This window comes from Lissotriton helveticus, chromosome 9, assembly GCF_964261635.1.
Source record: "Lissotriton helveticus chromosome 9, aLisHel1.1, whole genome shotgun sequence".
NCBI classification, from domain to species: domain Eukaryota; kingdom Metazoa; phylum Chordata; class Amphibia; order Caudata; family Salamandridae; genus Lissotriton; species Lissotriton helveticus.
The window spans coordinates 922,459,594-922,475,325 of NC_136070.1; the positions used below are offsets into that span (position 1 = coordinate 922,459,594).

General features: G+C 43.3%; 1 protein-coding gene across 2 annotated transcripts in view; it reads left to right on the forward strand.

The window, feature by feature from the left end:
- ALKBH6 (alkB homolog 6, nucleotide demethylase) overlaps positions 1-15,732 on the forward strand; it is a 78,978-nt gene that overhangs the window by 20,371 nt on the left and 42,875 nt on the right. For both annotated transcript variants that reach the window (XM_078661108.1, XM_078661109.1), the window contains 2 exons: positions 1,960-2,102; positions 12,141-12,209. In XM_078661108.1, the coding sequence (XP_078517234.1) occupies positions 2,049-2,102; positions 12,141-12,209 (123 nt within the window). In that variant the 5' untranslated portion in view covers positions 1,960-2,048. The remainder of the gene's footprint in view (positions 1-1,959; positions 2,103-12,140; positions 12,210-15,732) is intronic.

Here is a 15,732-nt window from a genome sequence, read left to right on the forward strand (position 1 = left end):
CCCTATGTCAATAAAACCATCCCCAGCACTAAACACGAATGCATTAACATTGCAGACTCCTATAGCTCTCGAATTGCAGAGACCTATTTGCTTTGCCAATGCTTGCTAAAGGTGTGGCTGCCAGTGCATTTGAAAACGGCTTCTCTCTGTTGGTTATTCTAAAATATTGTGATAAACATGTTTTCTCTTCACCCTCATTCTCCTCTTTGCACGTCCTGTCGCTACAATTCTGTATTGGGGGTTTACTCACATTTCCTTTTTACATTGATTTTTCCCTCCCAATTTCCCTTTCCCTCCCTCCTCTTCTACCTCGCACTTCACCCAATCCTTGTCCTTTATTCAGTTAAAAAAAATGTTTTGTACTCACTCCACTTTTTTGTACAGGGCACCCTTTTGTGCCCTGATTCCTCTTATTAGGTCTTTCCCCTTTCGCCACCTATTTCTTCTTACCTCTTGTTATCTGCTTTAATGTTAAAACAGTGTTCCTTATACAGGACTCAGTTTGTGTTACACATTTTTCTCTTTGAATACGTTTTTCTTAGTAAATAATGTATAGCTATTTCATTTATTGTGTTTTGGTCTATTTGTTTAGCTCAGACTTTATATCCATTAATTTATTTCCAATAAATTAATTTTTGAGTATTTGAGCTATTAGCAACAGGTTCTTTTTCATAGTTTTTTGGGGGAATTTCACATTATAGAAGATGATACCCATGAGGGGAATATTGGAATCATACTAGGGCATGGAATCGGAACTGGGCATTCAATATTAACTGAATCGTAAATGTGAATAACAGTGGTGGGAGAAAGCGTAGTTGGAGGCCAGAGGCACCATTGTTCTGTTATTTATTGTCTATTAATTAGTATCAGAGCACTGTTCAAGGAACTTGGATATACATATCACACCAAATCAAGCAGAACAACATTATAGTTAAGTGAGAGATAAGCATGGCAACAGTGCACAGAAATAATATCGGCCCTTATTACGATGGTAGTCGGCCGGGCCGCCGACCGACATTGCTTCTTTCAGCAATGAATTAGCAGTCCCATCCACCAAATTAGGTTGGGACTGCCGTGCTGTCGGGCAGAAAGTGCCTTTTTTTACTTCGCTGGTGCTGCTGCCCAGGAAAAGGGCCATAGCACATGCCTTAGTAGAGAAAGGCACTTTATGGACATCCATGCACCATGTGTCAGGCACCATGTGGTGCTGGCACACGGTGCATGGGTGTGGGGGGGAGGTACTACATGTGCCCCTTTTCAGTGGCCCATGGGGGGGTCCTTCTTGGGGTCCCCAAAGTCAGTTTCTGTGTGCCTTTTCATGGCAGTGGGACTACCATGAAAAGACAGTTAGAAAGGGACATTCTAATCCCTATGGCACTGTGGGGATAGGAGTCCAACCACCGCCCCGACGGGATCTTGGATCCTGTCTGAGGCGGCAGTCTTTCGCCCGACATTATCGCTCCGACCACCTGCATTGTCATACCGTGGTCGGACTGATGCCTTGTATGTTGGGGTGACCCCCACCGACAGTCTGTCGGTGGCGTCCACCCAACATCATAATGAGGGCCACAGTGTGTTTCAGCAAATGTGCTTTGGACACGCAGGCTTTTAGAGCCCTTCTGATGGAGCAGGGAAAGGGACAGTTTGGTGTTTTCTGGGAGAGAATTCCACAGTTTACTGTTTGATCGACAGTTTTTGACATAACAGCATTTCTGGGTGTTTGCACTTCCTTTTTAGTATTCACTATACTGTCTATAGACACTGTGTCAGAAAGAACATTTGGAAGCCCAATGAACTGCTGATATTCTGACAGACACTGTTTAATAGAGAGCTACATATTAAACCTAGAAATCCTCTGCACAAAGCCCACTGACCCAACCAGTACAGAACACATGATTCTGTGATCCTGCTTACTGAGCATTTAACTTCTAACTTTACTTTTTGTCCATTTCTTAACAGTAAGGAGTTGTGGACACATACTTTAATGCCATTTATTAGAATTGGGACCACAGGGACGGAGTATTCAGGTGTAATAAAACCTTCTGGAGATGGAGGAGAGGACATCTGGATTTGATGTGTTAGAGCCTTTTCGTATAACACAGGTAAATTTGAATTCTACATGGTAAAAGAATGTCACTTCAAGTTATGCTGAGCATATCTGAATCACTGGGCCGTCTGTTCCTTGTACCATTTGCCAAGAAAGCATTCAGAATGCAGTTTTTGGATAAGAATGTGTGAAAGTCGGAGCATATGTTGGAAATTTAGTTTTGGGGATTTATCACTAGTTAAATAACGGAAATCAAGTTGTAGGGTAAGATTGTGTAAGATATTGGATTATCATTTGGGGTGAGTGACTACTCACCTCAAGGAACAATCACTACCTTAGTCCCGTTACTAAATTACCCTGAGCTCAACCCCCAGTAGCTATGCCACAGAGCAGACAGGCTTAACTTGTGGTGATGTGTAAATTATATATACTGGACTAAAACAGTAATAAATTTAAAATGCAATACAATATAAACCCGAAACCGAATTAGAAAAATATGGTAATATTCAATAAACAAAATTACACCAAAATGAAACAAATCCAATAAGGAGAACCAGAGATCTGGATTTTCACAATTTTAAGTAAGAGTAGCACCAGGAAGCACAAATTGCCAATAATAGTCAATCATGATGGGAGACTGGGAACTAGGTGCAGTTTGACACTGCCCATGATGGAGGTTTGTCTTGGTCAAAGTTTTACCTTCTGATATTAGTTCTTTACGTCCAAATCCGCCCTAGGAGTACACCTCTAAAGCCCCGGGGGCCCTTTTGGGAAGCACTTAGAGATCGTAGGGTGTCAGCCAGAGGCCAACAGAAAGATCCGATCCAGGTCCAGTTGCCATTTTCCAGCTGGGTAGTTGCCACAAAGGCCTCTTGTAGCTTTTTGTATCACTGTAGCTTGAACTGGTGGCCCGCACTTCTTTGTCCTGGGTACATTAGGGAGTAAATCAGGTCCTTCAGGGCTCCTCTCAGGTCACAGACAGCAGATCCAGTCCTCTTCTGTTTCTTCTCAGGTCCAGAGAGTGTTCTCAAGTGGGTGCCTGTAGATGTCCCATTTATGTCTGGCACATTTTAGGGGATGGAATGACTCCTAGACATGCCTTAACCAAGGGGGTAAAAGTTCCCGGGAACAACCCTACCCACTTCAAGCATTTTCAAGATGGCGCAAGTATTTAGCCACACTCAACTTGGGCTCTGAGGGCTGGGGGTGTATGTGGGGAGAGCACTATAGCAATTCTTGTGTTCCTCTACATCTAACACAAAAATCTGGCTTGAGGCAGCCACTGTATCTCAAAGAAACCCAGAGACAGAAATCTGGTAGGCCAAAAGTATGGTTTCCAGCGACCCACTGCCTAATTTGTGCCTGTCCTTTCAGGTGCTTAGCACTGGCACTTATTTATCAGGGCTGGGTCTGCTGCATAACACCACACATCTGCAACTCTGCACGTCATATGGCAATGTGAATGTGGCGTGCACATAGCCGTAGACTAGACAGTATATAAAATTAAATTGCCTCACTGACTCAGCGCATCACATACTGGTCCACATTGTCCGACTCATAATTTAGTTATTCCATGAATGAATCCAATATGGATGGTCATGATGCACATTTTGAATTTGCTTTAGTTAGGCGGTCCTGCGGCGGCCCTTGCTGTTGGGTGGGACAATGATTGGGCAGGGGGCTGGATTTGGTTTTGCGGGGGTAGGGCTGTGCGGCAGGCAGCGTGCAAGATTTTTTTCAAAATGCCTCACCCTGGCACACTTGCATGCCCCCACCACGAATAATCAGTGGTTGAGGTGGTTAGCCCGACCCGACGACATCATAGTTCAGGCAGCACTAGCAGGCCTAGGCCGCCTATCGAATAAAGGCAGGCAGGCCAGTACCCGGCCGTCCACCACCACCAGTAACCATAAGTAACAGCCATAATAAGCAATTACCAACGCTGCTTTTTTTTGGTGGGTCGGGGACTCGTGGCTGATGTGACGTGACTGTCACCGGCGTGGTAGCTCCGACTCCCCCTCCGCATGAAGACTGGGGTTAAATTAAAGTGGCCCTGTACCGGCCCCTGCCCTCCTTCTTCCAGCCTTCTCCTGTCCAGGCCTGGGCCGGGCAACTTGCACATGGTCAGGTGCCCCGTGCTTGGCGCCTGAGGCATGATTGCTCAGGGCAAGCCTTGGACTCGTCACTCTGTGGTTTACTTTACAGTTCACTTCATATGCATGAAGTGATAAGTTGGTGCACTTCGGTACCTCTCTGTTTCGAGCGAGCCGAGGCTTCCACCTCCAAGGCAGGACACATTTCTAATCTACATTCAAAGTGCAGCTCGTAATTACCAGTACAAAGTACTGTGGAGTGGGATATCCATTCAAAGTGCCACCCGTAGCTACAAGTGTAAAGTGCTGTGGGGCGAGGACATTTTTTCAGAGTGCCACCTGTAACTTCTAATGTAAAATTCGAAGTTCCGCAATATTCCTTCACAGTGTGCCTCTCGTAACTACCAGTACAAAGTTGGGGAAGGTGTGGGGGGGAATATCTGCTCAAAGTCCAGTGTGAAGCCCATAACTTACAGGGTAAAGTACATGGGGCAGGGATAGTCATTGAAAGTGCAACGATGTACAGTGAATATAGAGTGTAACAGTGCAGGGGATATGTATTTTGAGTGTGGCCTGAAGTATGCATACTGTGCGTGGCAGGGAAGTGTGTGTCCAAAGTCTCAATGCAAGAACTCGACCACTTTAAAGTGCAGACATAAAAAATAAGTGAAAGTTGAGCGAAAGATGTAAAATAAAAGGCAGTTACTTCTAAGTGCATACAGTAAACTATTAATAAATAGCTGAACGCAGCGAGTGGATGTGAACTTGAAGTGCCGCAGGAGCGGTTTAGGAGACTTTAGAGTAAAGAACATTCCTCAAAGTTCAGCAAAAGCAAAGGGATTCGCGGTGCACGTGAACATGGGAATCCTAAGTGTAGCGGGGTGACTGTCTAGTGTAGTGTGCACGGTTGGGATGAGTTAAAGTACAGCAGAAGTCTTTACACACAACGTGCTATGGCTGTATGGATTTAAAGTCCTGTGATTGCGCACAGGACTACTTTTGATGTGTGCATGAATTTATTGATGCTTTACATACATGCATCCACCCACCATTTGTTTGCCTGTCTTACCACTCTCCGTAGTTGCCAGCCGCCACTCTGGCAGTCTTTTGTTTCCAGTCATTTGCCTTGTGTATGTTGTATGCCTCATTCATAGCATTCAACTTTCTAGCTTTATAAATATATTCAAATATCGCCTTATTCACAATGCAGTGACTGCATTTTCAGGTTAGAAGACAAGACAGGGATGGATGTCTTGGTTCCCTGCAACCATTAATTCTTCAAAGCGATTTAATGTATTGTCCACTTGCTGGGCCGCTCAGACTGTGAATGTAATCCCGAAATTTCTAGCATGTTCGAATACTATTCATTCTTCAGTGTAGTATATCCTTTCCCCGTCATTACTATTTAAACTTGCATTGAGGATAATGCCTGTAAAAATCAAATGCAGTGTCTGTAATTTCTGTTGAGCACTTCATACCATGTTGCCTGGAGAGAGGAGTGATTTGATTAATCATACTTAAACGATGTTCGTAAAAGTAACTAAATGGCATAGATTTTGGCTTAAATGGTGATATTTCCGATTGGCAGGACTTTCATCTGTTGAGAAAAGCAATCATTTTGTTGGAAGTGTAATGGCTAGATATATAGATCCGTCCTGAGTGAAAGGGAATAATGTCTTGCAGTTGATTACAGTGCTTAATTTAAGCAGGTGTTTGAAGGTGGGGCCCACTGGCACTTATTTTTGGGGATCGGCACTTATTTGTCCTCGATGGTCTTTGTTCTGGAGCCAGGCCCTGACTGGCCGTAGAAGGCACCGGGCAATCCCCCGGTGCGCCACACGGGTGGGGGCCGGTTTTGGGCCCCTGGGGGCCGTTTTTGTTACAGGGCCCTGTAAAAAAATCGGCCGAAAACCGGCCCCGGCAAAGAGCTCGGCGGCACCCCCCAACGGCCGGCCGAGCACTTTGCCAGGGCCGGTTTTGGTTCTCAGTCCGGCCCTGTCTGGAGCTAGGGCTAGGGCGCTTGACCTCGGACCTGGGGATCTGGGTTCGAGTCTCGGTAACGACGCCAAAACCTCCTGTGATTCTGGGCAAATCACTTAATCTCCCCGTGCCTAAAATGAATGTGTCCGTCCTCATGTAACGTAACTGGTGCTATGTAAAGCGCTCTGATACCTGATTCGGTTCGGGTCTAGTTTGCGCTATATAAAACTCTGCAAAAAAAGGAAAGAAAAGGAAACAGCCTGAAAATCAGTAACAAAGGGAGAAAGCAGTGATGAAATGGAACATGCAAGGCAGAGAGAAAGGGACAGGTAGTGTGTGGAGGTACATTAAAGAGGCATGAGGTGATATGAAATCACTACTATGCAGCCTCAGTTTTGGACTCCCAAATTTTCGATAGTGCTGTCCATGAGCACCGGCACTTATAGTTTTACAAATTAAGCACTGCAGTGACCAGACTGTGGATACACAAGAATTGTTTTGGCATCCAGTTTCTATTCCTTTCAAGTGCGCTCCAAGTGTTATATGTAAAACCAGAGGCATAAGATTGGTGGAACAAAACAGGTCCTTCAGCAACAAGGCAAGTGTGTCCCTAAGTGTTGTATGTAAAAAGAAAAGGCAGATCTGTCAAGCAGACTTTGACACTCAAGCAGGATTTGATACTAATGACAAAAAGTATGCTCACAGCCCCCGACCCTACATATTTTGGGAGGATCAGAGTCATCCCTTTTGTTTTAGAGGCATGTTACACCTTTTTTGCGCCTTTGCAAATGCGAATTACTGGCTGGAGGAAGTGGAAGAGTAAATGCAAATGTAACCTCCAGGAACTTTAGGCAGTGAAAAGGTAAGTTCCTAGAAGTTTCTATTTCTTAATATTTATAAAAAACTGACTCCACCATTGAATTGGAATTTGAATAACTAGTAAAAATTGTTGTTTAATTATTTTTATAGCTAGTCCAATTCCCAAGATACAGCATTAGGATTTTGATCTGTACTCTGGTTTTCTACATAAGCCTGCCACAGTGAAAACAGATTTTGGGTGCTAGTCACTGTAAGGACATGTTAATATTGCATTTCTACATGTTCTATTTTTAAATACTTTGTCCAGCCTTGTGGGTAACAAGGCTTACATGGGGGCAACTTATTAATATTGTGACCTGTCAAAGGATTTATTTTGACAGGTTAAAAATGCTGGTTCTACACTACTACAGTCTATCTAAAAGGGTAGGCCTGAAGCCATGTTTGCACTGCCACTGTAGTGAATGGCACAGTAGTTCCTCCAGTCCACTAGTTGAATATTTCTACCAGGCCCTGGGTACACTTTCTACCATATACTAGGGACTTATAGGCAAGTTAAATATACCAATTAGGAGTATGCCACATTGACCATGCTAAAAGGGAGAGTACATGCACTTTACTACTGGTTAGAAGTGGTAAAGTATACAGAGTTCTAAAGCTATAAAAGTATATAGTCCAGCAAAATACGAAAAATCTGGGGTGACCAGGCAGAAAAGGTGGATTTCCTACACATTGACTCTGAAGACTTAAGGGAATAAGACCTTAACAGGTGTAACATATCAGAGCACCTAGGGAAGAGGAGAAATACACATGAGGTTTGCATCCCCACAAGATTTTTTGTAGCAAAGCTTTAATGACAGAACTGGTAAACCTTTCTGGAGTTAGAACTTTCATTGATGTGCATTCTTTACCAAATCAGTTCTCCAAGGGTGATTATATTTAGGAAATACATCACAAGATGAAAAATGATGTGAGAGATTATAGATGTCAGAGTACAGATATCAGCCCTGATGGCTACCCCATCGAATACTGTCTGAACCTTTGTGAGATGCTCTCACCCTGACTGCTCAATCTTTATCTAGAAGCTGAAGTTAATGGAGCATTCCCAAGGGATTGGATTGGACCTAGCAACCATACTTATCTTATACAAATCTGCACGCCCTGCAGAGTGCTGCTCTACCTACAGACCAACCTCCTTAATTATTCCCGAAATCAAAATCTTTGCCACAGCACTTGCCCAAAGGCTCATTCAGATGCTCCTGGAACTTCTCCATCCCAACCAGTGTGGCATTACTCCGGGATATAGCACACAACACTGTATCAGGCAAGTGCACCTGGCACTAGCTCGGCGATCGAAGATGCAACACCTGTGTGTTCTACTCCTTGTTGATTTTGAAAAAACATTTGATTCCATTGATTGGTCCTTTCTGGAGGAGGTTCTGCAGCTCATGGGATCAAGATTTTATTGATATGCAAGACTCCAGTTCCCCTCGCTGGAAGCACAGGTGTGCATCAGTGGGCCACTTTCAGACCCTTACCCAATCTGCAGAGGCACTAGGCCGGGCTGTCCCCTATAACCTCTCCTCTTTGCCTTGGCGATTGAACCCCTGATGAGACTCATTTCGTGCAATGTGCAGGATTGGCGCTGGAAAGAGGATGAAGAGGACAGGATCTCCTTGTATGCCAACAATGTACTCATCTACATCTAAAACCCCCCACAGCTCGGCCCCCCGGATACTGCAGATCCTGTCTCGTTATGAAGAGGCATCTGGTCTCCGTATCAACTGGTCTAAATCTCTTCTAGTTCCTCTTACAGGAGACTCAGATGTCACTGCGTGGCCATCTTTGACCGCATCCGAAGGCTCAGCTTCAAATACTTAGTCATACACATTTTGGTGATCACCAAGCTGACCTCCTCCCTCAACTTGCCCCCTCTGCTGACTCTTATGAAATATAACTTCAACACTTGGCCACACCTGCCGTTACACTTTCTTGGCAGGATGGCATTGGCTCCTGGTTCCAAACTCTCACTACTCAGATGCGATCCTACCTATGGGCTGTACAACCCCCCTTACAGCTCCTAACAAGTGTTGCCAAACAATTTATGATGGTGGCATAGCCATGACCAATATTGTCTCTATTACTGGGCCTCTCAACTCCTAATAATCGATGACTGACTCAACGAGGGCTCAGGGACCTGACATATAGACTTGAAACGCTCAGCTGGTTCTGGACAATGTCCTGGCTGTCCTATAATGGGCCACTCTCTCCTAACAGCTTCCAGAGCTCCCCAGAGGTGTAGTCCAGGTGTGGCGCGCCGCTCTGCGGGTGATGGGCTGGGATAGGAGACCCATACAGCAAACCCCACTTTGGAAGGGTCGTTGGCTCGCCAAGCTTCACGACTAGGGGGTTTGCTAAATAGGACAAAATAGGGCTAACATTCTTGGGTGACGTTTGGCAAGGACCTTCCATGAAATCATTTCAAGACCTCCAGTCCCAATTCAACCTCTCCATCCAATTCAACTAATGCCTGCAGCTCGGGCACACACTCTCATGTTATCGGTGGAAATCGTAGACCCACCAGAGTTTAATTCGCTTGAGGTCAGAATCCTTCAAAGCACACTAGGGAAAGTGGGGATCTCTCAAATATAAAACTCACATATATAGGACCTCTGGAGGAGGCATACTGGAGGGACGAATGAATGGACCCCGCACCCTGGACATTTCTGCCTACTTAAGGCTTGTCCAGCTTAAATACCTACACACCCAGTATCTCACATCCATGCTAATGTGGAGAGCGGGAAAATCAGACAAGTCAGAATGCCCCATATGTTCCTTTCCGGACGCCGAATTCTACCTCGATGCCCAGTGATAGTGAAATATTATTAGAAGGCCTTGCTAGATGACACAGACTGAGGTCCAGTCGAGGCCCCTGGAGTTCTCCGCAAGAGTAGCACTACTGGGCATCCTGGTGACGTGGGGGCACCCAGGGTGAGCTCATGTTGTTGGGTATCACTGCACTCTTGGCCAAAAGGGACATAGCCCGCCACTGGAACACTAAGGTGGCCTCCAACATCTCAACGTGGTTTGCCGCAATGGAGAGGTGTGCTAAGGTTGAAGAACCCATATACAGAGCTCTGTAAACATTCCAAAATATGGGGATGCTAGTGGGGCTACTCCGAGATACTTAATGATCATTTCAGTGGGTGATGGTAACTGTACAGTGACCCGCACTGGGCAGCTGATCAGTGTAATTGTTGCACTGTGGAGCTGTGGTATTATGGTGTGTTACCTAAAACAATACAATTTGGTTATATAACAAAAGCGTGTCAAAGCACCTGTCCATAAATGCAGATTTGCTGTGTTTCCTCTAAATTCATATATTTCCACTTTACTCCAGGGCGGAGCTAGCTAGGCATCAAGGACTTCACTCCTTGCAGAGCTATCTAGGCATCAAGGACTTCACTCCATGGTGGTGCTAGCTAGGCATCAATGATTTCACTCCAGGGTGGAGCTAGCTAGACATCTAACTAAGCATCATGGACTTCACTCCATGATGGAGCTAGCTAGGCATCAATGATGTCACTCCAGGGTGGAGCTAGCTAGACATCTAACTAAGCATCATGGACTTCACTCCTTGGCAGAGCTATCTAGGCATCAAGGACTTCACTCCATGTTGGTGCTAGCTAGGCATCAATGATTTCACTCCAGGGTGTAGCTAGCTAGGCATCTAACTAAGCATCATGGACTTCACTCCATGGTGGAGCTAGCTGGGCACCAAGGACTTCAACTGTGTCCTAGAACTCTACATAGCCTGACACACTATGTAGTATAGATCTCTGCATAGTGAAACACACTTAATATGGTCGTCCACATACACTGACATACTTTTGTATATACAATTTTACCTGGTTTAATGCACTTGTTTGAAATGTAGTTTATTACTTGTTGTACAAAACCAATTTAAACAAGACACTAGCAAGCATCATTGTGTATTTATACATAGCACACCACAAATGAATGCAGAGGCGGAGAAAACAGTGCTCTTAAAGAGGGAGATAGAGGAAATAAACATACCTCACAGGTTGGTTTCTGATGCACCATCTGGTAGAGGGTGGGACTTGGTCTTGCATTCTTCTTCATATGGAGTTCTGAATCATCTGATGTACTTATTGATATGGAAATCTTCATGGCGAGGGAGGCTTTCTGATATGTAGCTCCACATGATTCCCCACTCTTCTAAATACAGAGGTCAGCATCGTCTCACGCACTTCTTGATGAGAAGTCTCACACCCTTGTTTTTGCGAAACACCAGATAATGTGGATCTCTGCATAGTGTGAGGTCTTCATGAGATGGGCTGTTACATATTCTGCCGCCCTTTTTAATTCAGAGCTTTATATGGTCTGAGGCACGCCTAAGCAGGGATCTCTGAGCCTCCTGTCCCTATGCTTGATATTGTAATCCTGACGAGCTGGCTTTTCTCTTGACACAGTCTAGCACTGTCTTGAGCAGCTCATAAACTATAGCTAGGCAAGGTTCCTCACATTTCAGTTCCCAGAACACTGCATGGATTTACAAGGTGTGCACATGGCTTGTGTGACTATTGAATATACATTTTTTGATTTGGAGGTCTGAGGGGCATGACAAGTCAGCCCAATGTGATGCAAACAGTAATTCAGAGCTGCATGTGGTACAATTCACTCCAAGAGGGGGAGCTTTGCATGATCTGGCACACTGTTTGTTCTGCAGCTCTGTGTAGCCAAGATATGGAGCACTGTATGGTCTGCTAATTCATGATGCAGACCTATGAATAGCCTAACTAGCTAGTTATTGAGAGCCTTCCATAGAAACCCAGCATAGCTTGGCAAAAGGTTAGTATAGTGATCTCTTCGGAAATCATAATAATTGTAGGTGCTATGCTTAAGGGGTGGGCGATTACTCAGGAAAGAGTTTGACGAACTTTGAGTTTCTACTCCTTTACTGAGTTTTAAAAATGTGTTATTCTTGTGTAATAATAATATGTACCACCACAGCAAGAGAAGTTAACTGTTTCTAATCCCATGAAACCGAGAATTAATTAAAGAGATTAGCTGTAGGAATTCTTCAGTTCTCTTTTGGCACAGTGCATTGGTGGATAACTCATTTGAATAGCTAAATGAATGAATGCCAAATAGCTCATAATGCTGCTTCTCTTTTATTTCAGGCACCTCCGACCGTGTATTATTTCCCAAACTTCATCACGGAATCAGAGGAGACATTGCTCTTGCAGCAGGTAAGTGACACATTAATAACACCTCCTTCATCTTAATATAGGATGTGTCTGTATCCCCTGACTGAACTATTTGGTATATATGCCTAGAAATAAAGCTCCCACGTGAATGCTGCGTGAAAGGCTATATGTTATTGTGAAGGCGAGGGAGCAAGAACTAAAAGAACCTGCGATTACTACTGAAATATATTTTATATCTCGCTTTTCCTCCTTCCAAACATATTTGGGACATATTTTGTCAAATATACAATTGAGCAAATTGGAGCAAAATGCCCTATAATTATTTTATCAAAGATTAAACAAAATGGCCTAACCAAAGTGTACCGGTAATAATGGGTACAGACACATTCGGAGAGAACCATATGGTAGCCCTTTACATGCTTCTCTTAGACCAGCAATGTAGCCTTAACTTTTGTGTAATGTTCTTACGTTTCCCGGGTAATTGAGCCCTTTAATTTGTAAATACATTTCAGCATCAATCTGCTAATTGATGTCTTGAGGGCCTCTCAAAATACAACTTGATACTCATAGCAATTTCAAAATTATGTAAAGACTTTATGGGAGGAGGTAATGAAGGTCTAGACTGACCACTGGAAGGAGGACTTCCTGACTGACAAAAGGAAATTCTGAGATAATCCTAGAAATTAAATCAATGTATGGTAGGAAACATGTTCTGGCGTTAAGGTTAGTGCTCGCTTTGCAGGAAATGAAAGACAGGACCACAGCAGTGTTTGCTCAAACGGGATTAAGTCGTTTTTCTCTTCGCGCATTGGCAGAACCTCATTCATTTTACTCTTAATATTGATTGTTCATGGAATGTTTTTGACATGCTCTTCAATAAGCATGATCAAAATCAATATGAGCCTAAGTCTTTTGTGTCCGATGCATGCTTTCAAGTCAACAGAAGCGAGGGATTGCGATTTACCCCACGTTGCTGAAATAGATGACAAAGTGTGTTCGAAAGAGTAGAAACTGGTTCTTTGACAGGAGAAGTACTTCTGAAAATCAGTTCTGGAGGAGTGTTCAGGAACTTTCAGATTTGTATGGCTGCAGGGACGTTTCCTTACCTTGAGTAATGTTTTGGAACTCAATGGAAACCTTGGAAGGGCACAAGAATCGTTCTGGACCAGTCAAAAACAGTGCATCCCCTATGGAGTCCTGACATTCCGTCTTCTCAATGCAGCACCGGGGACATATGGTAGCAGTGACATTGATATAAGGAAGGTCCAAGCGTTGAATATCCAGAGTGGAAAGTTTCAATTCTTGAGGAAAAAATGTAAGCTCAAAAAATGTTGAACTCTTGGAAGGTGGACTGCTTGGACTGAAATGTTTTAATTAATGATCCAGTCCTGCAACCCCCTTGCCAGCCTGACAAAACTCCGAAGAGCTAGTTGCTCCCTGATTGGTCAAGTAAAACATTGAAGTAGTGTAACCTGTAATGTAAATACAGTTGGAAGCCCGAGCAAAATAGATTTCAGTTGACAAACATTTATGTAAACCACAATTGGTAGTGCAGTCACAGACTCCATAATTGTTGATGGCGGTGCCCTATTGATCTGGACTACCAAGACATTTTACAATTGGTAATGCATGCAAAATACAGTTTTCATTTGTGTCCATTTAGTGTGAACAGTGCAAATGATGCTCTTGAAAGCGCACACTAAAAAGAACTCCATGCTTTATTCAAATGTGTGAAATACGTTTCCTCCTCCAGTCCAGGAAGTAAATAAAGCGTTTCTATTGTATTCTTTTTCTAGTGAGGTCCTCTGGTTGGGTAGTTAGTATTATGTCAGAATATTGTTGACAAAAATATTACATCTGACATAAATATTGTGTCCTACATATAATCTACAAAAATATTGTCCTATTATTTATATTATTATCTGCAAATGGGGTGATCTGCTTGCTAACAGTGTTTAGGAAACACAGTAATAGGCAGTCAATCATGCAGTTAAATCAGAACAACATGCAAGAATTGATCAGACCTGTGCTATAGCAGAGTTTAACATTTAACAAAATACAGAATGAACAGTAGAGGTGTGGACTTCATTTGACCAAAACTAATAAAACAGTTATGAACAGACGAAAGATATGGGTGCTAATTTCAAGCGATTCCATAAGGAACCGATAATGGAAATAATAAGTGAAAACAATGATGAAAGGAATTAGTGAAGGGAATACAGATGGATATGACCATGGATGACAGTCATTCTGTCAGTTCAAAGATATTAAGTCCAGATACTATCAGGGCAATGATGAAATGCCAGAGTGGAATTAGGTCTAGAACTATGGGGCATGTGCAATACCTATTTATTAGATACTTGATCCGCAGGGATTTCTAAATATCCAAAGGTCTGCGGCTTATAGTAATGCAGTCTATAGCTAGTAACAATTCCGGAATTGATAGCCTCTTCTGCAGTATCAAAACTGATCATGTGACCATTTCTGGCTGATCTGTTTTTATCAGGACAAGAGTGAAAGTAATCATAGAAAGATTCAAGAAGTTAGAAATATTTTTAGATAGTAAAGATCGAGAATAGGAGAGCTGAACCTTAGTTTCCTAGATGTGGTCAAATATCTAGTGCGAAAACCTTGGCCTTATATAGAGAGGAGAGGGGTGCTGCTTCAGCAAAAATCAACCATCACAAAAGGCTGTTTCTTGCAGGAGTATTGGCTGATTGAGGAAAAATAAGTTTTTTCCAGATGTTTGACCAGCGACAACTTACCTTATGTCTTGAAGGCTTTCAGTACCTAGGAGGACCTAAAATTGAAGAGCAACAAACACTTGTAGCAGAGATAGACTAAGAGACTCTGCTGTCAGAACTCCTGTCTTGCATCACAAAATGAGTTTTACCATCAAAAGTAAGATTCAGGGCTAGATGTAGGTAAATGGCGTTTACCGATTCGTAAATACCGAATTTTACCGATTCGGTATTTACAAATCGGTAAATGCTATGTAGGTAAATATTCTTTAAAAATTACCGAATCGTTAAGATTCGGTAATTACCGAATCGGTATTTACCGATTCAGTAATTGCGATTGATTCCTATGGGCCTCATCAATGGCAATTATAGAATCGGTAAATACCGATTCGGTAAAAATACCGAATTGTAAAGGGGGACAGGGTGTTACTTTGACACCCTGTTGCACCCCTTATTCTGGCTTGTGTGCCATGTGACACACATATATGCCCTTAGGGCATGTATGTGTGCCACATGGCACAGGTGTACATGCACAGATGTGCATGTACACAGGAATTCGTTATTTGCCATGAAATAGTATTTCATGGTAAATAACGAATTCTAAAGGGCCTGTGGCACTATTTTAAGTGCCACCTACATCTAGATTTACCGATTCGGTATTTTAACGAATCGGTAAATTTACCGAATCAGTAAATTTACCGAATCGTTAAAATTTGGGCCCCCTACATCTCAAAAAAGCTGTTACCGACCGGTATTTGGTGTCCTACATCTGGCCCTTAGTCATTTGTCTTGAACATTTTGATCAGTTGTAGTTGATCCAAGAT